At 36.6% G+C, this 27,615-nt stretch overlaps 1 protein-coding gene across 3 annotated transcripts in view; it reads right to left on the reverse strand.

Annotated features, from left to right (window-relative positions):
* Positions 1 to 4,368: 4,368 nt before the first annotated feature.
* The window catches only part of Pibf1 (progesterone immunomodulatory binding factor 1), a 220,968-nt gene continuing 197,721 nt past the window's right edge, over positions 4,369 to 27,615 (reverse strand). For all 3 annotated transcript variants that reach the window (XM_076871971.2, XM_076871969.2, XM_076871972.2), the window contains 2 exons: positions 19,331 to 19,504; positions 4,369 to 4,610 (listed from right to left, as the gene is read on the reverse strand). In XM_076871971.2, the coding sequence (XP_076728086.1) occupies positions 4,560 to 4,610; positions 19,331 to 19,504 (225 nt within the window). In that variant the 3' untranslated portion in view covers positions 4,369 to 4,559. The remainder of the gene's footprint in view (positions 4,611 to 19,330; positions 19,505 to 27,615) is intronic.

The raw sequence follows: 27,615 nt of genomic DNA on the forward strand, positions 1-27,615 counted from the left end.
TTTTTTTTATGTGGTGCTGAGGATCAAACCCGGGTCCTGCCCGTGCTAGGTGAGTGCTCTACTGCTGAGCCACAATCCCACCTCCTCGAATTAGAATTTTTATGGTCAGGTAGAAGAGGAAGGTGGGGTCTGAGTGTCCAGGGAAAGAGAGAGAGAAGGGGCCAGGTGGGAACTCATTTTCTGTTAGTAGCTTAGGCTGGGGGTATGGCTCAGAGGAGAGCAGGAGCCCAGCATGTTCAAGACCCTGGGTTCAATCCCCAACATAAAATATATATATATATATATATAGTAATATGTTAACATTATGATTTATACACTATACACCAGTAAATGTGGGCATAATCTTGAAAGATGTCACATTTATTGCATTAATAAAATTGAACCTCTGAACCTGTGAAAGCTGAGGACTGGGTAACCAAAATAAATGATATCACATGACCTGTCTAGCAGCTCGTCAGCTGGTGTTGACTGATGACTTCTCTGCTTGAGGAAGTCTTTCTTCAAAGTGCTTACATTACTTAATAAAAAATGAATAATATTAAAATAAACAACTTTTTTTTTTTTTTTTGTATATCATCAGCCTATTCAATATCAGTTAAAAGTGAGACTAACCCATTTTTTTTCTATCCTTTATTAGGCAAGGCAAAAGAAATTCAATTTCATGTGAAGGCATTATTAGATAGAAGCAACATTTTTTTCCCCTTTTTTAATTAATTAATTTATTTTTCTTGACAAGGTCTTGCTGTATGGCCTGGGCTGGCTCTGCACTCCTGGGTTCAAGGGGTCTCCCTGCCTCACTCACTGCCTCACTCACTACCTCACTCAGCCACTTCCGGTGGCTGGAGTGTAACACTACCCATTGAGCAGCACTTATTATTATTTTTTTAAACAATTTTTTTTTTTTTTTACAATAAACTTAACAAAAAAGTTTTACTAAGTTTAGTTTTTAAACAAATGTGAAGTCAGGAATAGTGATTTGCACCTGTTAATCTCAGTGGCTTGAAAGGCTAAGGCAGGAGGATCACAAGTTTGAGGCCAGCCTGGGCAAGTTAGTGAGACATTCATTCAGCAACTTAGCAAGACACTGTCTCAAAATAAAACTTAAAAGGGGCTAGGGATGTCATTCAGTGGTAAAGTGCCCTGGGTTCAATCTTTAGTACCAAAAAAAAAAAAAAAAAAGAAATATTTTTTCCTAGACTTTGGTTACATCTAATATACCCACAGGAGCCACCCATAAAGCTGTAAGCAAGGGCTAAATAGTAGCTTTTCTGTCCATCATAGGATGTTGGCATAAAAGGAAACCTGGTTCATTGAACACTTCAGGTCCAATGGGCAGGGTGCTCAGTGGATAGTGTATGCTAAGGAGGCCCTGGGTTCCACCCTCAGCCTTGAAAAATAAAAGTTCATGTGGAAATATTGCTGTAAAATTCCTGATGGGTGACTATTCAACAACTGCTTGTTCAGTATAAAAAGTGAATTTGGAGTACCCTGGATCACTAGATGATAGCTCTTTTTAGAAATTTCTTTTCTTTTCTTTTTTTTTTTTTAGAGAGAGAGAGAGAGAGAGAGAGAGAGAGAGAGAGAGAGAGAGAGAGAATTTTAATATTTATTTTTTAGTTTTTGGTGGACACAACATCCTTGTTTGTATGTGGTGCTGAGGATCGAACCCGGGCTGCACGCATGCCAGGCGAGCGCGCTACCGCTTGAGCCACATCCCCAGCCCTAGAAATTTCTATATTGAGAATAAACTACTTCCCTTGGGTTTTGAGATTTTAGAGTTCTTTTTCAGAGAGCTTTGAGGAAGGGATGAAGACACTTAAGTTTCAGTGTGGTACAAATTTTATTTTTTTCATGTTAAAAGAATGGATGAATCAATAAAATGAATATCTGCTATTTAATTGATTTTGAAGGGTTGCCATATCCTATTAATCTATAAAAACTCTCTGTCTGTAACATTAAATCTTTAGGAATAGACTTGATATCCATGAATGTTTCTAATAAAACTGCAACTATGGGGCTGGGGGTATAGCTCAGTTGGTAGAGAGTTTGTCTAATATGCACAAGGCCCTGGTTCAGTCCCCAGCACAACTCTCACACACAAAGTGCAACTATGCTGAACCCCATTAGGTCACCCCCCCAAACCCCCAAGAAGAGCTGATAGATTAAGATACCCCCTACTCCATTCTTTCCATCTCACTGCAGGTAGGTAGGAGGCAGGGATAGGTAACCAAGCATAAGAGAGACACTGCATTATTGGGAAGAGTATGGGCATTGGAATTCGGCACACTCAGTTCAAATCCCCTTCTACTTATTATGTGTCTGATCTTGAGCCATTAAAATACTCTTGAGCCTCAAAAGTTTTGTTTTTATTTAAAAAATGAAGATGATGCTTACTTGGCAGAAGTACTATGAAAATTAAATAGAGTAAGTAGTAGAAAACATGAAACACAGCAACTGGATGTGGAATGAACTTTATAATAATGGTAGTTATAATAACTACCATTATTATAAAGTTCATTCCAGCCTTAGCCTCCTTGGTCTCTGGGAATTCAGGTGTGCACCACTGTGCTCAACTCAAGGACATTTTTGATCTTGTATGGGGCTGGGGATGTGGCTCAAGCGGTAGCGCGCTCGCCTGGCATGCGTGCGGCCCAGGTTCGATCCTCAGTACCACATACAAACAAAGATGTTGTGCCCGCCGAAAACCAAAATGTAAATAAAATATTTAAAAAAACAAAACAAAACAAAACAAAAACTGGGGTTGTAGATTGGGGTGTTACTGGCTTCTATGGAGAAGGCCAGGGGTGATGCTAAACATCCCACAGTTTGTAGGACTGCCTTCCACTCCCATCTGAGAGAGAAATAATAATCCAGTCCAAAATGTTAATAGTGTTTTAGAAAACCTGGTATGCATGTTAAATATAAAGTACAGGAGGTCATGATTTTGGACTAAGCTAAGGCCCCGACAGAGGAGACTAAAGATCAAAATAGAGTCACACAAACTAAAGTTTCAGGTCATCAATGGAAACCAAGTTGTTATCTGCCCTTCCAAGAAATCAGATAAAAACAAAATTTCCCTAAGGGGTCAGTTTCAATGTCCATGATAATAAACTTCCCTCTGTGTTAATCCTTACAGGAAAAATAGTAACCTGATTGTTGTAAATAAAATAGTAACCAGTGATTGTTGTTATTATTATTAGGCACTTTGCATTAAACCCAGGGCCTTGTACATGTTCAACAGGTTCTCCACCCCTGAGCTACACTCCTAGGCCAAAAAGTAATTTAAACGAAAGACCAATCCATTTTTTTGTTCTTTGTTTCTGCTTTCTTCAGTCCTTTTCTAGCTATAAAACCAATGTTTTCTACTCTGCTTTTTGAAATACTAATTATATGGAATGGAGTGTTCTACAATAACAAAGGCAATTAAGATCTTTAAATGAGGGCTGGAGATGTAGCTCAATGGTAGAGCGATTACCTAATAGGCACAGGCCCTGGGTTTAATACACAGCACCAAAAAAAAAAAAAAAAAAGATGTTTAAATTTGTTATCATTTTGTCTTTTAACAGATCTTTTTATCCATCTAAAATTATATTTTTTAGGTTGGGCATGTAGCTAAGTGATAAAACACTTGCCTAGTGTGCTTAAAGCCCTGGTTCAATCTCTAGCACTACAAAGAAAAAAAATGACATTTTTGTTTTTTTTCTTTTGCCTCCCTCCTTTTATTGATTGGTTTATTTATTTTTTGTTGGTGCTCCCTTCTTTTAAATTATAAGACATCAATGAGAAATGGAACATATTTTATGCAAGACAAAAAAATTGTATTGATTTCTTTTCTCACTGAACATTTAATTGGTCAATACTGCATCTGGAGCAGCAGTGTTATGATTGATGTTACAAAAGAGACTTTCTACTAGACTTTTACTTCACTAGTAGCAGAGTTTCTGCCACATTTTATTGGTTGATAATAAGAAATACGAAAAAAAAAAAAAATACTAAGCCCAAAGGAGAATCAGCAATTCATATCCACCTACTTGGTATTTGGCCATCATTAAAAAAATCTGAAGTGCTTGTGAAGTAGGCTTCACAAATGATTCTTAGCTGTTAAAAATGTAAGGTGTCTCTATATTTGTTATGATATTTAAATGAGGAATTTATTTAGTCTGGAAAATTTACTCACCAAAATATTTATAAGCCACACACTTAAAATGAACATTTATGAAAGCTTCAAAATCTAAATCATAAGATGTTTATTTTGTAACAAAATAGATAAAATCAAATATAGAGCATATTATTGTTTGTACTTTATACATTTTGATTATGCTAAAATTTGTTAATTTAACATTAGTTACAGTCAACATTAAATCACTTATTTAAAAAAATTCCAAGTACATTATTAAGATGAACTTCTTTCTCATCAGAAAAAGAACTTCAGGAGTAAATAATGATATATCCACATAGTCAATCCAAAACATCCTCAGGTTTTGGCTGTGGGTTTGGCTCAGTGGTAGAGCGCTTGCCTAGCAGGAAGCCTTGGGTTTGGTCCCCAGGAGCAGAAAACACTAGGTCTTCATCTTTTGTTTCTTAGACCATTCAGGTGCTTCCTTTTTAGTCTGAAAAGAAGAAAAAGAAAATGAAACAAAATGCTTACAAGTAGGACAAGAAAGGCAATTTAGAGAACTAGGTACCTATACCCATTGGGGCCCTTTTTCTGTAAACCATAGAACTACTTTTCTTGGTGCAGAAGGACATTTAAGAGCAAAGGTTTTGCCCTTTGTCAGAAATAATCCTACCTGGTAGATAAGTAAGAAAACTAAACATTGGAGGCTGAGGTGGGCGGAATCTCAAGTTCAAAGCCAGCTTCAGCTACTTAGTGATTACCAAGATCCTGTCTCTAATTAAAAAAACAAAAAAGGACTGGGGCTATAGCCCCAGTAGGAAGAAAGTACACATTGAATTGAATTTGTTTTCATATATATTTGGTCATTCCCAGCTCTATTTTGTATTTTATTTAGGGACAGGGTCTCACTGAGTTGCTTAACACCTCGCTTTTGCTTAGGCTGGCTTTGTACTTTCGATCCTTCTGCCTCCTGAGCCTCTGGGATTATAGGCAAGGACCTGCACACTCGGATCACACTGAAGTTTTTTGGTTCAAACAATATATTCTACAGGGTGGGGACATGGCTCAGTGGTAGAGTGCTTGCCCAGCATGCATGAGGCCTCGGGTTCAATCCCCAGCACTGCAAAAACTTAACATAAAACTTTCCATATCCTGCTGAGGTGGCTATTTATGAACTGATTCTACATTCAGAGTGATTTATAAAAAGAACAAAACCCAGGCTGGGGATGTAGGTCAGAGGTAGAGCACCTAGTATGAGGCTCAGGGTTCAGTCCCCAACACTGAAAACAAAACAAAACAAAAAAACAACAAACAAACCTATTAAGGACACAACTCTCTGGCTCTCTCCTTTATACAGACATGACTATTCATTCAGTCAATATATATTTACTGAAGAATTGCTATATTCCAATTATCATATTTTAAATCTTTTCAGTTACTAAGCACTTACTAAAGTACTTCTCGGGTTTATTGCTTAATCATTTTAGTATAAAAATAACCAGGCTGTAAAGAAAGAAAAAAACAGTCCAGGTGTAGTGGCACATGCTAGTAATTGTAATGGCTCAGGGGGCAGAGGCAGAGGCAGGAGGATTGGAAGTTTAAAGCCAATCTCAACAACTTATCCAGGCCCTAAGCAACTTACTGAGACCCTGTCTCAAAAAAAAAAAAGTGGGCAGGGGATGTAGCTAAGGCATTAAGGGTACCTAGGTTCCATCCCTGGAAACAAACAGGAAACAAAGAAGAGGCTGTGGGTACAGCTCAGTTGGCAGAGTGCTTGCCTCACAGGCACAAGGCCCTGGGTTCCTCTGTGCTCCTCTCCCCTCATACCTTCAATTTAAGCCACAAATACATTGGTGTAAATTAGAAATATCAGATCCCTCTGGTATCCTGTCTCTGTTTCTATGCTGCCATAAGCTGAGGAGTTTTTGTCTACCAGGCCCTTCCACGAGGATGTTCTGTTTCACCTCAGGCCCAGAGTAATGGAGCGGACTGACCGTGGACTGAACCTCTGAAACCATGAGCCTGAAGTAAACTTTTCCTCTGCTCTTATCAGATATTTTGGTCACAACTAACATAGACATATATACTTTATGGTATCACACAAAATAATTTCACTAATCTTAAAAATCCCTCAGATTCTTAGATCTATGTTCATGAAAGGTATTGGTCTGTAGTTTTCTAGGCAAATTTCTTTTCTTTCTTTCTGTCTTTCTTTATGGTTTTGAGGATCAAACTCAGGCCCTCACCTATAGACCCTGGTCTGTAGTTTCTATAGTTTGCTTTTGTTTTTTCCTTTTGTGGCACTGGGAATTGAAGGCAGGGCTTCATGGATACTAGGTAAAGGCTTTACCACTGAGCAATATCCCAGCCCTGGTCTATAGTTTTCTTTTTGCAGTAATATCTTTACCTGCTTTCTGTTATTAAGTTAAGGCTGGCCTTATAAAATAAGTTGTGAAGTATTCCCTTTGTTTTTATCACTTGAAAGAGACTGTAGAGAATTGGTATAATTTCTTCCATAAATTAATTCAATAGTGAACCCATTTGGGTTTGGGGTTGACTCAACTTCTTTCTTTTTTTTTTTTTTTAAATATTTATTTATTTATTTTTAGTTTTCGGTGGACACAACATCTTTGTTTGTATGTGGTGCTGAGGATCGAACCCGGGCTGCACGCATGCCAGGCGAGCACACTACCGCTTGAGCCACATCCCCAGCCCGACTCAACTTCTTTAATAAAAATGAGATCATTTAGTTTGTCTGTTTCTTCCTGTGTGAGTTGTGGCAGATTGTGTCTTTGAAGGAATTGGTCCATTTCTTCTGGCTGTCAAATTTGTGGTCACAAACTTGGTGTGGTAGTACATGCCTATAATCCTAGTGACTCAGGAGGCTGAGGCAGGAGGATTCCAAGTTGGAGGCCAGTCTGAGCAACTTAGATTTGTTTCAAAATTAAAAAAATAAAAAGGGCGGGGCATGTAGTTCAGTGATAGAACACCCAGTTTAATCCCTAGTATTGAAAAAAAATGTGGGCAAAGAGTTGTGCATAATTATTCCTTTACTGTCTTTGAAAATGTCTATGTGATTGTATAGTAATACTCCCATTTCATTTCTGATTGTAATTTGTGTCCCCTTTTTCTTAGTTAGCTTGTAGTATAGTTTGAATCTGGAATGTCCCTCAGATCCATGTATTAATAGCTTAGTCCCCAACTTGGCACTATTGGGAGTTGGTTGTAACTTTTTTTTTACAGTGTTAGGGAATGAATCTGGGGTCTTGCATGTGCTAGGCAAGTGCTCCACCACAGGGTTACATCCTAAACCTTAACTGTTTTAATTCTATTTTTTGTTGTGCTGGGGATCAAACTCAGGGCCTCATCTCTGAACTACTTCCTAGTCCTATTTTCCTCTTCTTTATTTTTAGGTGGGGTGGAGTACCAGGGATTGAACCCAGGAACACTTAACCACTCAGCCACATACCCAGACAGGATCTTGCTAAGTTGCTTAGTGCCACACTAAGTTGCTGAGACTGGCTCTGAACTTGTGATCCTCCTGCCTCAGCCTCCTGAGTTGCTGGGATTATAGTCAAGCGCCACCACATTTAAAAACAGATGTTTTTTTTAGGAGAGCAATGGGCCCATCTAAAAATGACATATATTATTCTCCTTGCTGCTAGGAGGGGTCATGTGACTAAGTTCTGACCAATGGAATACAAACTGAGATGTTAGGCAGAATTTATGGGATGTTCAGTCTCTTTTCTTGCTTCCAGCTTAGACTGCAGATGTAATGCTTGAGGCTACAGCAAGTATACTGTGATTTAAAAAGTGGAAGCCACAAACCAAGGACTGCTAAAAAGAAAAGCAGAGACCTAGGTCTCTGATGACTTATAGGGCCAGAAACTAGTTTTGAAATGCTTATCCCAGGCCTTTGTTCAAGAGACTTACCACTTTGCTAAAGCTGTTGAATATTCTATCTCTGAGTTATATCTCCAGCCCTTTTTATTTTGAGATGGGGTCATGACAAATTGCCCAGGCTGGCCACAAATTTATGATCCTCCTGTTTCAGCCTCCACAACACCTGGGATTATAGGTGTCTGCCACTGGCTCCAGCTAATTTTTTAATAGCAAAACAGGTTTTCATTAGAATCTGTTTTTACTTATTACAATCTGCTATTTAAAGCTTCCTCAATATTATAAGATGATGATTGGATCTAGAAAAATGTAGCTGCTCAAAAACTTTGAGCTGTGCTCTTATTTCCTTCAGGCCTTGACTTAAGAATCACTTTCTCGGGCTGGGGATGTGGCTCAAGCGGTAGCGTGCTCGCCTGGCATGCGTGCGGCCCGGGTTCGATCCTCAGCACCACGTACAAACAAAGATGCTGTGTCTGCCGAAAACTAAAGAATAAATATTAAAATTCTCTCTCTCTCTCTCTCTCTTTAAAAAAAAAAAAAAAAAAAAAAAAAAAGAATCACCTTCTCAGGGAGGCCATACTCTACCTCTCTACTCCTTCCCTACTTCTTGTTTTATTTTTCTTCCTAGAATTTGTCATGGCTTTCTGTATAATTTATTATTATTATTTTTTATTTTTAGGTACTGAGATTGACCTAGCATGCTTAACAGCACTGAGCCACATCCCCAGCCTTTTTATTTTTTATATTGAAACAGGGTCACGCTAAATTGTTTAGGGCCTCACTAAGTTGCTGAGTACTGGGGACTGAACTCAGGGGCACTTTACCCTCCTGTCTCAGCCTCCTAAATAGTTGGGATTACAGATGTGAACCACCATGCCTGGCATCTGATTTGCTTTTTAAAGAAAGACTGCCAACCCTCAATAGACCACTGATAAAATGGGCATGATAAAATAATTCAGATATACAATTAATTTTTTCATTTTGATAATTCCATTTTTTTCCACTTTGGTACTAGTTGAACCCATGGATCCTTTATAACTGAGCTACATCCCAAGACCTTTTTATTTTTTAATTTTGATACAAGGTCTCACTAAGTTGCTTAAGATCTAACTAAATTGCTGAGGCTGGCCTCAAATTTGCAATTCTCCTATGTCAGTTTCCCAAATCTTTGGGAATACAGATGTGTATCACCATACCTGGTTAATTCCATTCTTTTAACAGTTTGAACAGTAGTATTTCTTTTATTCCTCCACTTTAATATTAAAGTTACTTACCCTTCATAACCATAAATGGTGCCTTACAAGTAAAAAATCTGATATGCCACCTCAGTTATTAATAAGCTAATATTTTAAGAAAGGAGGGTTCTTATTTTAAATATAAGACTCCCATAGACTCTTTTAGATGAAGCTGTTTTCATATACATATTTTAATATTTTATATTAGACTTATAAATTACTTAAAGGTGATCTTATACTGAGAATGTTGCCTTTATTTTGATGTGCTGGTTTAAGTTAATTATATTTTTATATTTAACTATATTTAAGTTAATTATATTTTATAGAGAAACCGAACAAATTAATAAAAACCTTGAATTGTTATGGTGTGTTAACAGGTCCCAAAGTTAACTATATTCCAGATTTAGCAAAGTGCTCAGAAAGCTGTTGTAGAAAACAAATGACAAGATTAACCAGACATCTATGAGAAGTAATTAACTATGTTACAAAGTGATTTTGGAGACAATAACTAATAAGATAGATACCTTGGTGTCATGCAGAGGTAGTCAACCAAAACATTAATATATAACTTGGGGTTATAACATATTGAGTAAGTTTGTTAAAATTAGGAAGAATGATCATTGATAAAAGGAGACAAAATAAGCCTGGTGGGCCAGGCATGATGGTGGACACCTTGTAATCCCAGAGGTTCTAGAGGATGACGCAGGAGGATCATGAGTTCAAAGACAGCCTCAGCAACCTAGTGAGGGCCTAAGCAATTCAGTGAGACCCTGTCTCTAAATAAAATATAAGAAGGGTTGGGGATGTGGTTCAGTAGTTAAGTGCCCCTGGGTTCAGTCCCTGGTATCAAAAAAGAAAGAAGAAGAAGAAAAAAAAAGATGGGTGGACTACTCCTGGAATTAACATTTAACTGGTACACTTAGGAAAAGAAAGACTATGTTTGGTAAATATAATTAATTTGTCTTCCAAAAAAGTTATAGACTAGTATTCAAATATATAAATATTTTCAAGTCCCCACATAGGGCTCAACTTCAATGAGTATAGGATGGCTGATCCAGCTTTACACCAACTACATGGAGACTATCAGATCATCTGACACTCATTGCCCTAATTTCATGCTCACTTAGAAATTCCTTTTTGCCACACCTGTCATCCCAGTGGCTCAGGAGGCTGAGCCAGGAGGGTCACAAGTTCAAGACCAGCCTCAGAAACATAGCAAGGCCCTAAGCAACTTAGCAAGACCCTGTCTCAAAAACAAAAAACAAACAACAACAACAACAATAAAAAACTGCGGATGTGGCTTAGTGGTTGAGTGCCCCTCGATTGAATCCCTGGTGCCAAAAAGAAATAAAAATAAAAATTAAAAAATCCCTTATTCTAACAGTTTGCAAGCTAAATTACCTTAGGAAGGAGGTTAAAATTAGTATTCCTGATACTAAAAACTGAAAACAATATTTTAAAAATGTCAATGTACACAGAGGTATCTTGAGGTCTGGTTATAATTTTGGTGAGATAATTCTAGATTCCAAACAAATAGTCTAGATTCCATAGCTTCCAAACATGAATGTAACAAGAAAGTGTTATAGGTATGTTGAGCTATTGGTTCCCTCAGTCCCCAATGCCTGGGGTGGCTAGAGTACCTTTAATCTACTAGCAAAGGTCATTTATTCTGGTGTAAGAAACAATACTACCTCCATGCAGCACCCGTGTCACTAATCTTAATACATCCAGTTGTACTCATTTATATTAGTATATTACAAATAATTAATAAATTCTTTTTTTTTTTTTTGTACCAGGGATTGAACTCAGGGAAACTCGACCTCTGAGCTACATCCTCAGCCCTATTTTATATTTTATTGTAGAGACGGGGTCTCACTGATATGCTTAGCACCTGGCTGTTGCTGAGGTTGACTTTGAACTTGGGATCCTCCCAAGCTGCTGGAATTACAGGTGTGTACCACTGTACCTGGCAAAAATCCTATTTTTATTTATAAACTTTTTATTTTTGGAGTACTGGGGACTGAACTCAGGGGCACTTTACCACTTTACCAGCCCTTTATATTTTTTATTTTGAGGCAGGGTCTCAAGTAAGTTGCCCAGGCTGGCTTTGAACTTGTGATCCTCTTGCCTCAGCCTCCTCAGTTGCTGGAATTACAGGTGTGCACCACCACAGCCAGCATAAACTTTTCTTTACTAACAAATAATAAGCTGGGCATGGTGACACACTCCTGTAATCCCAGTAGCTTGAGAAGCTGAGGCAGGAGGATTGAAAGTTCAAAGCCAGCTTCAGCAACTTAGTGAGACCCTGTCTTAAGATAAAAAATAAAAAGGGCTGGGGATGTGGCTCAGTGGTTAGGTACCCCTGGGTTCAATCCTCAATACCAAAAAAAAAAAAAAAAAGGAAAAAAACAAAACAAACAACCCACCCCCCCATAAAAAAACCCCAAATAAAACTTTGTATAACCATTTAAAACTTTTTATAATAAAAAAACTCAAAACTTTTTATAACCATTCTACAGTACCTATTTTTTTTTTTTTTTTTTTTTTAGAGAGAGAATTTTAATATTTATTTTTTAGTTTTCGGAGGACACAACATCTTTGTTTATATGTGGTGCTGAGGGTTGAACCCGGGCCGCATGCATGCCAGGCGAGCGTGCTACCACTTGAGCCACATCCCCAGCCCAGGTACCTAAAATTTTTCAAAAATTAAAATAACATCGCATAAGATGCACAATCTCAACTGTATCCCTTCTACCTCCCAATCTAGGGATTGAATCCAGGACTTTCCCTTGCCAGGAAAACACTTTACTATTGAGCCACAGCCCCATCTTAATCATTTTTAAATGTACAAATTAGAGGCATTAAGTACATTTACACTATTACCCATCCACAGAACTCTTTCATCTTGCATACTGAAGCTCTTTTCCTTAAACAATATGTCCCCATTGCCCCCCAGTCCCTGGCAACCATCATTTCATCTTCAGTCTCTATTAATTTGACTATTTATAACCTATCTACTTTTATTTTCCTTTTGTCTTAAGGGAAAGTATTAATGAGTGGTGAAATGATTAAAGGCAGACATAAGAATGTAGTAAGAAACAAGAAAATTCTAGATATACAAAACACACACTAGACATCCTGTTCCTAAATAACAGGATCACAAGTTACAAAATATTTTGTAAAAGTTGTATTATCTTTGCCCTTGGAATTTCTAATTCTTATCTTAATCTGACAAAATACTATACATTCTTTAAAGCCTAGCTCAAATTCTTTCTTTCTGATAAGATAGCCTGAGTCTGCCAACACCATAGTATCTATTGTTTCTTTGAATTTTCATAAACAATTTATATTTCCTATAAAATAGGCCATCCAATTTCATTTAATACTATTGTATTTGTTTCCTGTTCTTGAATATAGAGGAACAGCATCAATTTTGTTGTTGTTGTTGCTGTAGTAGGGATTGAACCCATGTGCATTTTACCCCTGAGCTACATCTCTAGCCTTTTTATTTTTTGGTACTGGGGATTGAACCCAGGGGTGTTTAACCACTGAGCCACATCCCCAGACCTTTTTATATTTCATTTAGAAACAGGATCTTGTTGAGTTGCTTAGGGCCTCACTAAATTGCTGAGGCTACCTTTGAATTTGCAATCTTTCTGCCTCAGCCTCCAGAGCCCCTGGGATTATAGGCATGTACCACTGTGTCCAGCTCCCTACCCTTTTTATTTTATTTTGAGATGGAGTCTCACTTAGTTACTGAGGCTGGTCTCCAATTTGTGAATGTCCTGCTTTAGCCTCCTGAATCACTGGAGTTACAATCATGCGCCATCCTGCCCAGCAAGAAGCAGCATCTTTAAAAAGACCCATCTAATGATCAAATATTCTGTCATACCTAGTGTAGATTCTTATATCAGTTAGTACACACCTGTTGAACTGAATTGTACTTATCTGAATATTTTCTTTCTTCCAGATGACTACATACATCCTTCTAAAGCACCTTTAGAGAAACGTGTGGTTCATGTACTAGTTATGTATTAATTACATAAACTTAATTTACTCCAACAAGTAAACCAATCCAAGTCAAGATCTGCACTCTGTCACCAACTCACCGTAATTCACCTTTATACACTGGTGCCGCACTGTCATTCATTCCCTATCTTACTTGGAGCCTAAGGCTCTTTTTTGTTTTTAACACTTACAGTCTACTTGGAGAAAAGGCCAAGAATGATTGAAGAATTAAGAAAACAGTGACAATGATGAGAATCCTAGGTATGATGACATTTTGGAATAAGAGGCAGCAGAAAACCAGTGAAAAATGCTTACAAAGATGTTTACATGGTGTTTAGGAAGGAAAAGGGAAAGTTGCTCTACAGGGATTAGAATAGTTCCAGGTTTTTCTAGAAAAGAGAGGCTAGACAAAAAGCCTACTTCAGCTAAAAGCTATCTTGAGAGAAAAAGCAGATGATTAGTGGGAATGAACTGGGTGTTTGTGAATGAGAGCAACTGAAGTGGTTGTGCTGGTGGCAGAAGTAATCCTCACTATATCTTGGAGTTGCTGCTTTCACTTCCCTATGGCCCAGTTTAACATCCGCACTCAGGATAGAATTTGAGGAGCTAAGAAGATAGCCAAATGAGAGAGAAAAGTAACTGCTTTTCTTCCTTCTTAGCAAATATTTATTGAGTATCTGCTTTGTTTATGTGCTGAACTTCCGTCCTGAAGGCACTTATATTCTGTGATTTAATCTAGTCTTTGTTGGTGTCACCTATGATTTCACTGATCACAGGTTTTCTATAAAAGGCACCTTTTAGACTTGTCTTCATATATAAGTAAATATCACATGCACTCTACAAAGTGTTCATAAGCATGTAAAAATGTCAAGCCCTTATTTCTCTCTCCTTTATGATAGGTCTGTTCCAATCCCACTGCCTGGTTAATAGTAGTTTTGTGTGTGCTTCCCTCATATTTTCTTTCTTTTTTTAAAAAAAAACTTATCTATCTATCTATAAATAATAGCTGAATGTATTATAATTCTTATTACATATATAGAGCTCAATTTTTCATATCTCTGGTTGTATATATAGTATACTCACACTAATTTGTGTCTTCATACATGTACTTTGGATAATAATGATCATCACATTCAACCATCATTAATTACCCTATGCCCCCTCCCTTCCCCTCCCACCCCTCTGCCCTATTTAGAGTTCATATATTCCTCCTATGCTCCCTCTCCCTACCCCACTATAATCAGCTTCCTTATATCAAAGAAAACATTCAGCATTTGTTTTTTTGGGATTGGCTGGCTAACTTCAACACCCATAAATCAAAGGCATTTCTGAATACCAGTGGCAAATCCTCAGAAAGGGAAATGAGGAAAACTACCCCATTCTCAATAGCCTCAAAACAAACAAACAAACAAACAAAAAACTTGGGAGTCCAACTTAACGAAAGAGGTGAAAAATCTATATAATGAAAATTACAGAAAGAAAAGAAATCAAAGAAAAGAAAGAAATCAAAGAAGACCTTGGAAGATGGAAAGATCTACTTTGCTTCTGGATAGGCAGAATTAATATTATCAAAATGACCATACTTCTAAAAGCACTATACAGATTTAATGCAATTCTGATCAAAATTCCAATGACATTCCTCATAGAAATAGAAAAAGCAATCATGAAATTCATCTGGAAAAATAAGAAACCCAGAATAGCTAAAGTAATCCTTAGCTAGAAGAGTGAAGCAGATGGCATCACTATATCAGACCTTAAACTATACTACAGAGTAATAGTAACAAAACCAGCATGGTATTGGCACCAAAACAGACTGATAGACCAATGGTACAGAATAGAGGACACAAAACTACAATCATCTTATATTAGACAAAGGTGCCAAGAACATGCATTGGAGAAAAGATAGCCTCTTCAACAATTGGTGCTGGGAAAACTGGAAATCCGTATGCAACAAAGTGAAATTAAACCCCTATCTCTTACCATGCACAAAACTCAACTCAAAATGGATCAAGGACTTAGAAATACAACCAGATACGCTGTGTCTAATAGAAAAAAAAGTAGGCCCTAATCTCCATCATGTGGGATTAGGCCCCAATTTCCTTTTTTTTTTTTTTTTTTTAAAGTAATGATTTTTTTTTTTTCGAACAGAGAGAGAGAGAGAGAGAATTTTTTAATATTTATTTTTCAGTTTTTGGCGGACACAACATCTTTGTTTGTATGTGGTGCTGAGGATCGAACCTGAGGATCGCACGCATGCCAGGCGAGCGCGCTACCGCTTGAGCCACATCCCCAGCCCCCCCAATTTCCTTAATAAGACTCCTGTGGCACAAGAATTAAAATCAAGAATCAATAAATGGGATGAACTCAAACTAAAAAGTTTTTTTTTCTCAGCAAAAGAAACAATCTGTGAGGTGAATAGAAACCTTACATCTTGGGAGCAAAGCTTTTCCCTCATATTTTCAATGGATAAATATGCATGCATTTGCTGAGCGTGGTGGTGCATGCCTATAATTCCAGTGACTTGGGAGGTTGAGGCAGGAGGATTGCAAGTTCAAAGACAGCCTCAGAAACTTAGCAATGCCTTTAGGAGCTTAGAAAAACCCTGTTTCAATAATAAAGCATAAAAAGGACTGGGGATGTAGCTTAGAGGTTAAGTGCCCCTGGGTTCAATCCCTGGCACTCCCCGCCCCCCAAACAAAATGCGTGCATTCATCCATCTTTTTTTGTTTTTGGTACTGCCTGGGGGCACTTAACCACTGAGCCACATCCCCATCCCTTTTTAATATTTTAATTAGAAACAGGATCTTACTGAGTTACTCAGGGCCTTGCTAACTTGCTGAGACTGGCTTTGAACGCACCATCTTCCAACCTCAGCCTCCATGCCCAGATCATTCATCTATCTTTGAATTTAATATCAATTAAAATGCCAACAACACAGTGGAATGAATCTGACATAATTTTCCTGTGTACCAAATGAATACTCCACAGTGAATCTCAACATCATGAACATCCACAAGACTGGGATCCTAATTAGTATAAGATATATTCCACGTTTGTATAAATATGTCAAAATAGACTCTACTGTCATATATAACTAAAAAGAACAAGTTAAAAAAAATACCAACAACAAATGTTAGCAAAAGGATCCGGAAGTAAATTAGAAATGTTTCCATTTTAGTCACAAAACCATAAGATTATGAAATGATTGTATCTTATTTCAAGTACTTGCATCATACATTCCTTGTTATTAACAATTTAGAAAATACAAGTATTGTCAGGGAAACTTGAGAATATTGAAAAGATAGTCAGGTGTGGTGGGGCATGCCAATAATCATAGCTACTCAGGAGGCTGAGGCAGGAGGATTGCCAGTTCAAGGCCAGCCTGGGCAACTTAATGACTGTCTCAAAATAAAAAATAGAGCTGGTGGTATAGTTAAGCAGTAGAGTATAAAAACTGATATATATATATCAGTCTAGTATATATGAGGTCTTGGGTTAAATCTCCAACACTGCAAATAAATAAATAAAATTGATGTCCAAAGTGAATCACAGAATGTTAGAACAGAAAGTCCAGAATGAATTTCATATAATTTCCTCCTAATTTATAGATAAAAACAGGCTGAGAGTGTATTAATTACATAAAACTCATTACTAATTCTTTTGGGTCCTAGAGATAGGATCCAGGGTCTCTTTACCACTGATTCACATCCTCAGCCCCCTCACCCCCTTTTAAAAAATATTTTGGGACAGGGTCTCTTTAAGTTGCTTAGGGTCTCACTAATTGCTGAGGCTGGCCTCAAACTCATGATCTTTCTGCCTCAGCCTCCTGAGGTGCTGGGATTATAGGTGTGTGCCACCACCTGGTCCACTTAATAACTTTGCATTAGTACATAATCTTGATTTGAAAGGTCTATAGTATCACCTCTCAATTTTTTTTTTTTTGTTTTTTTTTGGTGCTGGGGATTGAACCTAGGGCCTTGTGTATGTGAGGCAAACACTCTACCAACTGAGCTATATCCCCAGCCCACCTCTCAGTTTTAATGAGAGCAGATAAATGCATAAACCTCTTTGAAAATGTTCCCTTATTATAAAATAATAAACTTTATCAGAAAACAAAATAGAAAATGCAGATAAGCAAAAAGAAAACATGAAAACAACCTAATTAACACTTTATATAGTGACTCTTCTTAAGTTTTATCCTCACTGCATAACCTGATCTCGAGGTACTGGGAAATCTTACTCTTATTCATGTACTGGCTGCACTCGGGATTTCAGGAAATCACAACCAGGTTACCAAGTTAAAGTCAGAAATGTGGAAAAGCAGGTTCAAAAGGAGTAGGTTATTACTGCTTGGAAAGAGAAGGTTCAGAAAAGCAGATCAGGGATTTTTTTTCCTCTGGTACTAGGAACTGAACCCAGGGGTGCTTTAGCACTAAATTACCTCCCCAGCCTTCTAACTTTTTATTTTTATATTGTGTCTCCTTAAGTTGCCCAGACTGGCCTCAAAGTTGGAATCTTCCTGTCTCAGCCTCCAGAGTTGTTGGGATGGCAGGTGTGGACCACCACACCTGGCTGGGAGAGTTGTGATAAGTTTTAAATATTCGACTCTATCTTGTGGTTTTCATTGGAGCTTATTTTCTCATTGTTTATGCATTTGGTCTGCCTTCTTCCTGTAGGTTACAATATAACAGTCACCATAATTCCAGCCCACTTTCTGAGGAAAACCTAGCCATACTAAGCAGCTAAATTTGGTATCATGTGAACCTGTTCATCAGTAAGGGCAGTCATTCTGCTGGCTGACTAATGATTTTAGGAGGTCTCACCCAAAAGAGGGTACCACCCAGTGAGGGGGAGCTACACCAGTGTGATTCTTTGTCCTGAAAAATGCAGCAAAAGTTAGGTTCCAAGACAGCAGATATGGAAAGGATGCACAGAAAGATGTCTCAAGACAAGGGCCATAAACAAGGCAATGAGGAAGTGGAAACTGTGAGTAAGCAGAATCCAGTAGAGAAACAAAGAGAAGCTGATGTACTGCAGAGGAAAAGATCCGGGACAGGGCTGCTGAATCCCTGGAGCTGCCTTGTGTCCAGGCTGGTCTGCAGAAGTTTCTTGCTTTCTCTTTCCTGTCAGCTTAGTCTCCATTACTGCCAAGTGGATCCTTACAACTGTTCTTTATTTGATTGAGATGGCAACTTTCTCTCATTTATTAAAAAATGAGATTAAAAAAATAAAAAGGAGATTGAGTTACACAATCATGATCTTGAGTAGCATTATCTGCATGTATAATGAAATGCGTTAGATCAGAAGTTCCCATACTTATTGTTATGCTCACCTAGGAAATTTTTTAAAAATTAAAATTCTGGAGACTCACTGAATCAGAATATCAGAGAAAATCTTTCTGCCTTTGATTCTCTATGTTTAGAAGGTAAAAATCACTGAGAAATGAAGGCATAACTGGGAAGCCATATAGAAGTAAAATATTTAATAATGTTACTATTTTGATTCTGTTGCTTTTTTATCTCCATTTATTATTTAAGTATATAATTTAATATTTATTAATTTCTCTTTTAATACAAAATTTACTTATTTCTTTTTCTTTGACTAATTTCTGTGCATATACATGTCTACCTAACAATGCATTTCAGTTTATGTTAATATGATTGGTTTTATACTTCATGAGGGACTCAGAACAAAATATATTATTTTACAAATAAGAGGGAACAGGTGCTATTTTTCAGCCTTTTTATTCTTACATAAATGACAACATTATACACAATGCATTTCTGATTCCCCTATAATTAGTCCCTGGAGGCGGGGGAAAGAAAGTGTCACATTTAGGATAACTTCTGGGCGAGTCCAATATGTTAACTAGAAACATAAAATCCAAGTATCATCTGTAAGAGAGATAAGATACACACTGAAAAAAAGGATGAATTCAGATCTTTCAAGGCCCTTGCATAAAACTATTAAAATTAGTTTAAAGCCAACATGAATGAGAAGAAAAAATTTAACTAAAATATATTTAGTGAAAATCAGAAATGAAATTATACATATTTTTAATTGTACTTACAAAGAGTGTTGGCTTGGGTATAAATATATTGTCTTCATGTTCTTTAGGCATTTTCAAAGTCTTTGATGTCTCATTTTCTGTCAGATTTTTTGATTCTGTTTTAGTAAGAAGTAAGTTGTTTTCAGATTGTTTACTACGCATACTAATGAGAATCTGTTTCATTGCTGCCAATTCCTGTTGATATACGAAAACAAGAAAATGACAAGTATGATTTTGGCAAAGAGACAAATAATGATTGATGTTAAAATATTTACTTACTTTTCTTTAAGTAGAAGAAATATTTGATGTAATTATACTACATAAATGAGGAAAGTTGTAAAGACAACAAAATATTAATGTACAATCATCACACACACGGATCTTATAATCACAAATTTGACATTACTTTTAGTATGACAACTATACTCTAATGGTTCTGCACATTGTCTGCACATTGGAATCACCTGTGGAGCATCCGCCTGTGTGATACCTGTATCTCACACCCAGAGACTGTGAGGTAATTGGTGTGGTGTGTTTTCTACACATTTGTTGTTTAGATTATTTAGATGTTTAATATTTGTTTTTCCCTTTTAAACTATACCAAGTCCTTATGAAATCTTATATGAAGATGGTAGGAAAAAAAAAAAAAAACCCAAATAGTTTTTTCTTGGCTACTAATCACCAGTTCAAACAGTAAGTTTAATAACATACTTCAGGATTTGTTTACTTGTTTTATTCCCTTATCCTTTTACAAATGATAAATGGCTTCAGTTACTTTCTTTCTTGTGGTGCTGGGAAATGAACCCAGATCTTTCCATATGCTAGGCAAGGACTATACTTCTGAGCCATCTCCTCAGCCCTTCAGTTGCCCATTGTTGCTAAACTTGTTGATGAATTCAGATCAGAATTTTCACCCATTCCTTCTTGCAAGTCTATTCTGTGCATTATTTCCCCTCTGAGACAAACATTAGCACAATACTTAATTACTAAACTGTTTCATTAAACACAAATAAATGGAGAGATGACAGACTAAACTCTCCTTTACCTTATTTATCTGCAGAGTAGTGATGGGCTATATACTAGGTAATTTTTTCCTATTATTTTATTTCATCTTCGTGCCAAGACACAAACCTTATGGCAATAGAAAGATACTCTGTTCTCTGCTACTAATCTGTTTATAGACATTAGCTCTGTGTCAGAGCAAGTTCCTACAGGCCTTTCTTTTCTGGCTGTCATTAGTTCTATTTAGAACCATCTAGCTTGAGTGGGTATTTTAAAACAGAGCCGCCGAGTTTAAGCCACATAACCTTAATAGATTTTAGGACCAGGAGAGGAGCTGGAAGAAGTAGTGCTGGGCTGGCTTGGTCAAAGCACATGAGAATATGCATAGTTTCAGAAATTACCAAACTCATATACTATTGTTTAGGCCTTTTGGGGACCCCCTTTTTTCCCTTCCAAGATTATATTATTTATGTTTTCCGCTACAGTGAAGTTATATACTGAGTTAATCACATCTGGTGTTATGGTAGATTTTATTTTAGCTCCTGTTCTATTCACCAAAATAAGCAGAAAGGAAGGGTAGATGAGGTCCCAGCCTATGAAATGAAGAACTTTCTTTCCTCCCCTCTTTCTCTCATCTTCTTCCTCCCCTTGGTTCCCCTTCTCTATTCCATTGGTTTCCCTTTTATTTTCATGAGACTCCCCCCCCACTACCATCTTGCAAATGAACTTTCTATCGGAAATAACATCTTTTCACTAGCCATAACTTTTTTGTCTTGACATGAAATAATTGGAAAAAAATTACCTTGAACACAATGTACTGGCATTTTACAGATAAATACAGTAAATGAGAGGTTAGTTAGAGGTTATATTTGTTAGGGGAGAGGGGATGGTGATTAGAAAAGAAAAAGGGAAGGAGTTGAGAGTGTGGGAGGCAGAGGGCTTTGGCCCCCAAGTGTCTTAGAGGAGGCTTTCTTCTGTGGCTGGCGTCAGAGCAGCTATAGGATGCAGATCATCCGTTGTTTGGTACTAGGAATTTAACCCAGAAGCGCTTAACCACTGAGCCACATCCCCAGTCCTTTTTTTGAGACATTTTTATCTTTATTTTTATTACTAAGTTGCTGAGGCTGGTCTCGAATTTGTGATCCTCTTGCCTTAGCCTCCCAAGTCAATGAGATTATAGGTGTGTGCTACCATGTCCAGCCTGCAGATCACTCTTGATGCTAGTCAGGAGATTAGAAGGGAAATTCATGTTTTTGCCTTATTGAGAGTAGGATAACCCCAATTTCGGGTTTTAGGATCACAGCAGTATTTTTGTTCATCTGACAGTATTAGTAGTATTAGCATGGTTTCTGAAATCCAGGTAAGGAACACTTTAAAAACAAGAAGATTCTGTAAAATCCCTATTAGGATCATATAGCTAGAGTGGATACCAAAATAACATTTAGAACGCATTTTTAAGTTTTATTATGTTTGGATCCCTTTTATGTCAATGGTAAATTTGAACAAAGAAAATGCCACTTTAACTAATACTTATAATGCCATCATATACTGAACACACAGAGAGTCAAGCACATGTAATAGAATATTTCAGTATTAGGCTAGAAGTCAAAGACACATCTATTATTATTTTTTAAAAATATTTTTTTAATTGTAAATGGACACAATACCTTTTTTTTATTTATTTATTTTTATGTGGTGCCGAGGATTTAACCCAGTGCCTCACATGTGTGAGGCAAGTGCTCTACCACTGAGTTACAGCCCCAGCCCTGACACATTTATTTTTTATGCTATTATTAACTGGGTAAACTTAGGCAGCCTCCTCTGGTTCAATAAGCTTCAGTTTGCTAATTGATAAAATGTATGCTTGTGTTGCCTTTTTGGATTTCTGCCAGTATGACAAGTATTTAGGTATGTTTATTTTGCAGCTTTACATATATTTAAGGATATTTCCTTTTCTGTTGATCTCCTTGGCCTATTTTTCTACTGGGTGAATGGTCATTTTCTTATACATTTCAATGAGCTGTTGCTGAGGCTGGCTTTGAACCTGTGATTCTGTTCATTCTAGGAAAATTAGCCCTATATCATTGAGTGGCAATTTTTTTAGTTTATGTCTTTTTTTCGCTATGCAAAACTTCTGATTATAATGTAGCTTAACATGTCGATTTTCTTTTATGACATTCTGCATGTTTTCCTTAATTTTTATGTTTTCTTTTTTTCCTTCACTTTTATAAACATTTAGATCTTTAGTCTGTTTGAAATTTATCCTGGCTCATGGTGAAAGGTATGGATTCAACACATTTCCTCCCAAGATGACTATCCTGTAACAACATCGTGTACTGAGAGACTGTTTTTTTCTCTACTGATGCTATCTTTATCATGTGCTAAACTTCCATAAGTATATGATTTATTTCTAGACTTTAAACTCTGTTCCAATGTCTATTCATGCACCACGTCACACTATTTTAGTGCTTAATAACTGAGGTATTTTTCTAGATTATTTCTGGAGATAGGTATTAGATCATGCCAAATTAAAAAAAAAAAAAAAAAAAAACGAGGAAGAACTGGCTTCTTTACAATATTGGATCATCTTAGCCATGGAAGTATTTAAATATGTTTTATCTATGTTTTGGGCATAAATTGTCTTTCCCTACTTAATGTTACTATTACAATGAAATCATCATTATTCACAAGATGCCAATCATAAACTGAGAAAACAAACAATAGTAAACAACACAATACGCCAGAATTAGAAAATGTATTTGTCCTATAAAACAGAATCTTTTGGTAAGATGAAGTCATCTTGACAGTTTTCTGGATTGTTCCTAACCTGCTATGTTTTTATCCTTTGGTCTGTCTACTGGTTTCTGGCTCCCTCTTCTATTTATGATTCTGGTCTTACTGTTTAAACTTGAGTTTTGTATTTCATTTCCCTACCTTTTCTTGTCTTCTGTTTTACGCTCTCTCTCTTTTTTGGTACTGGGGATTGAATCCTGGGGAACTTAACCACTGAGCCACATCCCCTGATCTTTTTTATTTGAGACAGGGTCTTGCTAAGTTGCTTAGGGCCTTGCCGAGTTGCTGAGGCTGGCTTTGAACCTGTGATTCTGCTGATTCAGCCTTCCAAGCTGCTAGGTTTACAGGAGTGAGCCACTGCACCTGGCCTCATTTCCCTTTGATTCTGCTTTTTCCCTTCTATGTCTGTTGTTTGCTGATTGGTCTGTATATGTATTTGTAGAAGTGTCTAATGATTTGTAAATACCATTTATTGCAGAGCAGTATGTGATTAGATGCAGAACCTATGATGTTCAAAGAAGAATGTCAAGTTCAACTGGATTCTTTTTCTTATACTCATCAATTGCTTAAAATCATGGCATTTATTTAGGTTCCTATTTACACCTTGACTTTATTATAGCATTTTCTTCTGCTTGGAGTTTCTGCCTTGTTCTTTTTTCATTGATAAAAACAATCAATTTTTTTTTTTTAATTACCTAAGATCATTTAGCTGCTGCTGCTTTTTTTTTTTTTGGTACCTGCCTAGCTTCTTAATCACACTGTTTAATGGGATAAATTTTCTACTGACTGTTTTAAAGATTAATGTGCAGTCATTATTCTGAAAAAAATAATTTTGTACATCTTGGCAAGTTCTATTATTTCTTACAAACTGTGTTATTGAATAACATACACTTTATGAATTTCTGAAAGTATTATGGAAAATATTGTGCTTTGACAGTATTACCTGTTTGTCTTCTAAAATAAATTTCTGAGAACTATAATGCATCTGAATCTTACTTCTGTGTACTTTCTTTTGTTTTGCTATCTTCTATTTAGTTTACTTTTTCATATCTTCTGTAGATTCCTTGACTTTTATGATATCATTCTAATGAAGATACACACACACACACACACACACACACACATGCTACTGAGGAGTAAACCCAGGGAAACCACTGAGCTACATCCCCAGCCCTCTTAATTTATTTATTTCTATTTTAAGACAGGGTCTTTCTAATTTGCTTAGGGCTCCCTGAGATACTAAGGTTGACTTTGAACTTGTGATTCTTCTGCCTCAGCCTCCCTCGTTGCTGGGGTTGTAGGTGTGCACCATCAAGCCGGCTCTAATGGCATTTTGACTTATAAAAACTTTGTGTCTTTGATTTTAGCCATTTAAAAAAATCATAAATGTTGTTCACCGATTCTTATAGAAATATTACTTTCTCAAATCTTTTTGAAGAAATTACAATAGTTTGTAAGATATTTTCTGCTCTAGACATTTTCGCCCTGTGGGTAAGGGGGTCAGTTTCTATGTATTTTGATTTTCTTTTTCTTTTGTACTATCAATTTTCTTCTAGTATTTAGTTGTGTTCACTTTATGAATGAAGAATCTGATAACATGTTTTTTTTTTTTTTCTTCTGCCATAGGCCATTCATCTGAATGACACAGTTAAGTACAGTCTCTCTAAATATAGTGTACAAGACAATCTGTCTAGGGGCCTCACTGTAGGAACTTTAGGAAGAAAGCAGATTCTCTCCCTCAAATGACAAATGTGAAGGGTTCTAATCCACATTAGATTGGAATACCCCTATCTGGAGTCCCTTAATTCTGGCCCATCCTAGCCTATTCTGACAGATGCCTCACCATTTTAGAAAGTCATTTCCAAAAACATTTTTAAGAACTCAAATATTTTAAAATTGTAGAAGCACTAGTTGTTCAATATAAAAATTCAAATATTGAAAATGTGCCTTGCTTCAGTCTTCTTTTCCTTTACCATTTGCTTGAGATCTTTAGATATTATTCTATAACACAGCCTGATTTATAATATCATTATAATAATCATTAGTTAACTCAGATATGCTTTTATACTATTTTTTTTTTTGTAGTGCTGAGGACTGAACCCAATTCCTTGCACATGCTAGGCAAATAAATACTCTACCAACCTATATACTAATTTTAAAAGATAATAGGGCTGGGCATTTAGCTCAGTGGTTCAGCATTTGCTTTGTATGTGCAAGGTTTTGGTTTAATCCCCAGTTTTTTTAAAAAAGTTAATAATATATGTTGTAATTCTAGTATATCACACACACAAAATGATCATAACTATAAGAATTAATAAATCATGCATTAATATTAACAAATGAAGAAGTGTGTCTGATTGTACAATGGAAACACAGAATAAAAGTAAAACAAAAGCACAGAAGTTATATTGCAGACATAATTCATTTTCAAAATGGAAGAGTTAAAGGAAAGGACATTCTTATGATGATGATGATGATGGTTACTGTACAGTCTCTGTGAGAGAGATAAACTGCTTTCTTGAATTCCAAAGCACATATCTTGGTTATTTAATATTAACTATTTGAAGAGAGTGGTGGCATATTAAAACAGCTCAACTGCAGAGCAGCTGTTTAACACTATTGCATAGTTGATGCCAATAAATTGCTCAAAGTTGTAAACTCTGCAAAGATGTTGGCAAGGGGACACATAGATAGCATTTCTTGATGAAAATAGCTCTGACAAGTATAATGCGAACTATGTGCTCCACTGGAGGTTAAATGGAAGTGCTTTTATGTAGGGATAACAACGCATCATAACAAATAAGTCAGAAAATTCTAATATCTCTTGCTTACAAAAACACAAGGTAAAAACTAATCTTGTTTTAAGCCAAGTACACACATATTTTGGATAAACTTCATCTAAAAGGTTATCTTAAAAAAGTATTTCATTATGCAAATTTTCTTGTTTTTTTTTCCTTTTGGTATTGGGAATTAAACCCAAGGTGTCCTTCCACTGAATCACATCTCCAGTAATTTCTTTTTATTTTTAGTCAGAACCTTGTTAAATTGTCAAGACTTTGAACTTGTGATCCTCCTTTTTTTTTTTTGAGAGGCAAGCAATCTACCAACAGAGTATATCACCAGCCCATGATCCTCCTATTTCAGCCTTCTGGGACTGGGATTATAGATGTGTAGATGTGTGCCACCACGTCTGGTTTATTATGGAAATTTCAAAGACACGGAATGTGGAGAGCATAGCAATATTTTTTTCCTTTCTTTTATTTATTTCTTACATGCATGATAATAAGAGAGCATAACAATATTAAATGCCCAGTTTCTATCACTCACTCACTTCAACAATTATCATCATTTTATCAATTAAATTTTCAAAAATGCTTTATTGAGCTGGGAACCGTGGTGCATGCCTATGATCCCAGTCACTCAGGAGGCTGAGACAGGAAGATTGCAAGTACTAGGCCAGCCTCAATAACTCAGTGAAGCCCTTAGCAACTTAGTAAGACCCTGTTTGAAAATAAAAAATAAAAAGTGTTTGGGATGTAGCTCACTGGTAAAGTGACCCTGGATTCAATCCTCAGTAAAAAAACAAAAACAAAAAACAAAAAACATTATTGAGACAGAATTCACATACCAGATAGTCTATCCATTTAAACTATCCAATGGTCTTTCATTTACAGACAGCCCCGAATTTACAACAGGATTTTCTGACTTAATGGTAATTGAAGAGGTATGCATTCAGTAGAAACTGGACTTTGTATTTTTGAATTCTGAATTTTGATCTTTTCTTAGGCTAGTGATATATGGTCCAATACTCTTTTGTGATACTGGGCTATGGCAGTGAGCCCCAGGAGCCATTCAACCAGGAACTGCCATGACAATACATTCTTCAGGCCCAATGTATTAAAAAATGTGTCAGTGGTGAGTCCCCATACAACCATTCTGTTATTTTACTTTCAGTATGACATGCGATATTTGACACATTAATATATAATAGGCTTCCTGTTACAAAATTTTACTCAAAGAGTATGCTGATATAAGCGTTCTAAACACATTTAAGGTAGATTAAGCTAAGCTATGATTTTTGGTAGGTTAAGTATATTAAATGGATTTTTCTTTTTAAAACCAGGGTTTGAACCCATGGGAGTTTAACCAGTGAGCCACACCCCTAGCCCTTTTTATTTTTTATTTTGAGACAGGGTCTTGCTACATTGCTGAGGGCTTTGCTAAATTGCAGAAGCTGGCTTTAAGGTTTTGAATCTCCTGCCTCATCCTCCTGAGTTGAGAGGACTATAGGCATGCACCACTGAGCAGGGCTCAGGAGGGATTCTGAACAGGTTAACATTACAAAAATGGGGTGCATTGCCTGTAATCTTAGCAACTGGGGAGGCTGAGACAGAAGGATCCCAAGTTCAAGGCCAGCCTTGGAAATTTAGCAAGGCCCTCAGTAAATTAGCTATCTCAAAATAAAAAGGACTGGGGATGTAGTTCTGTTATAAAGTGCCCCTGGGTTTAGT

The sequence above is a fragment of the Callospermophilus lateralis genome, chromosome 12, assembly GCF_048772815.1.
Source record: "Callospermophilus lateralis isolate mCalLat2 chromosome 12, mCalLat2.hap1, whole genome shotgun sequence".
Classification (NCBI taxonomy): domain Eukaryota; kingdom Metazoa; phylum Chordata; class Mammalia; order Rodentia; family Sciuridae; genus Callospermophilus; species Callospermophilus lateralis.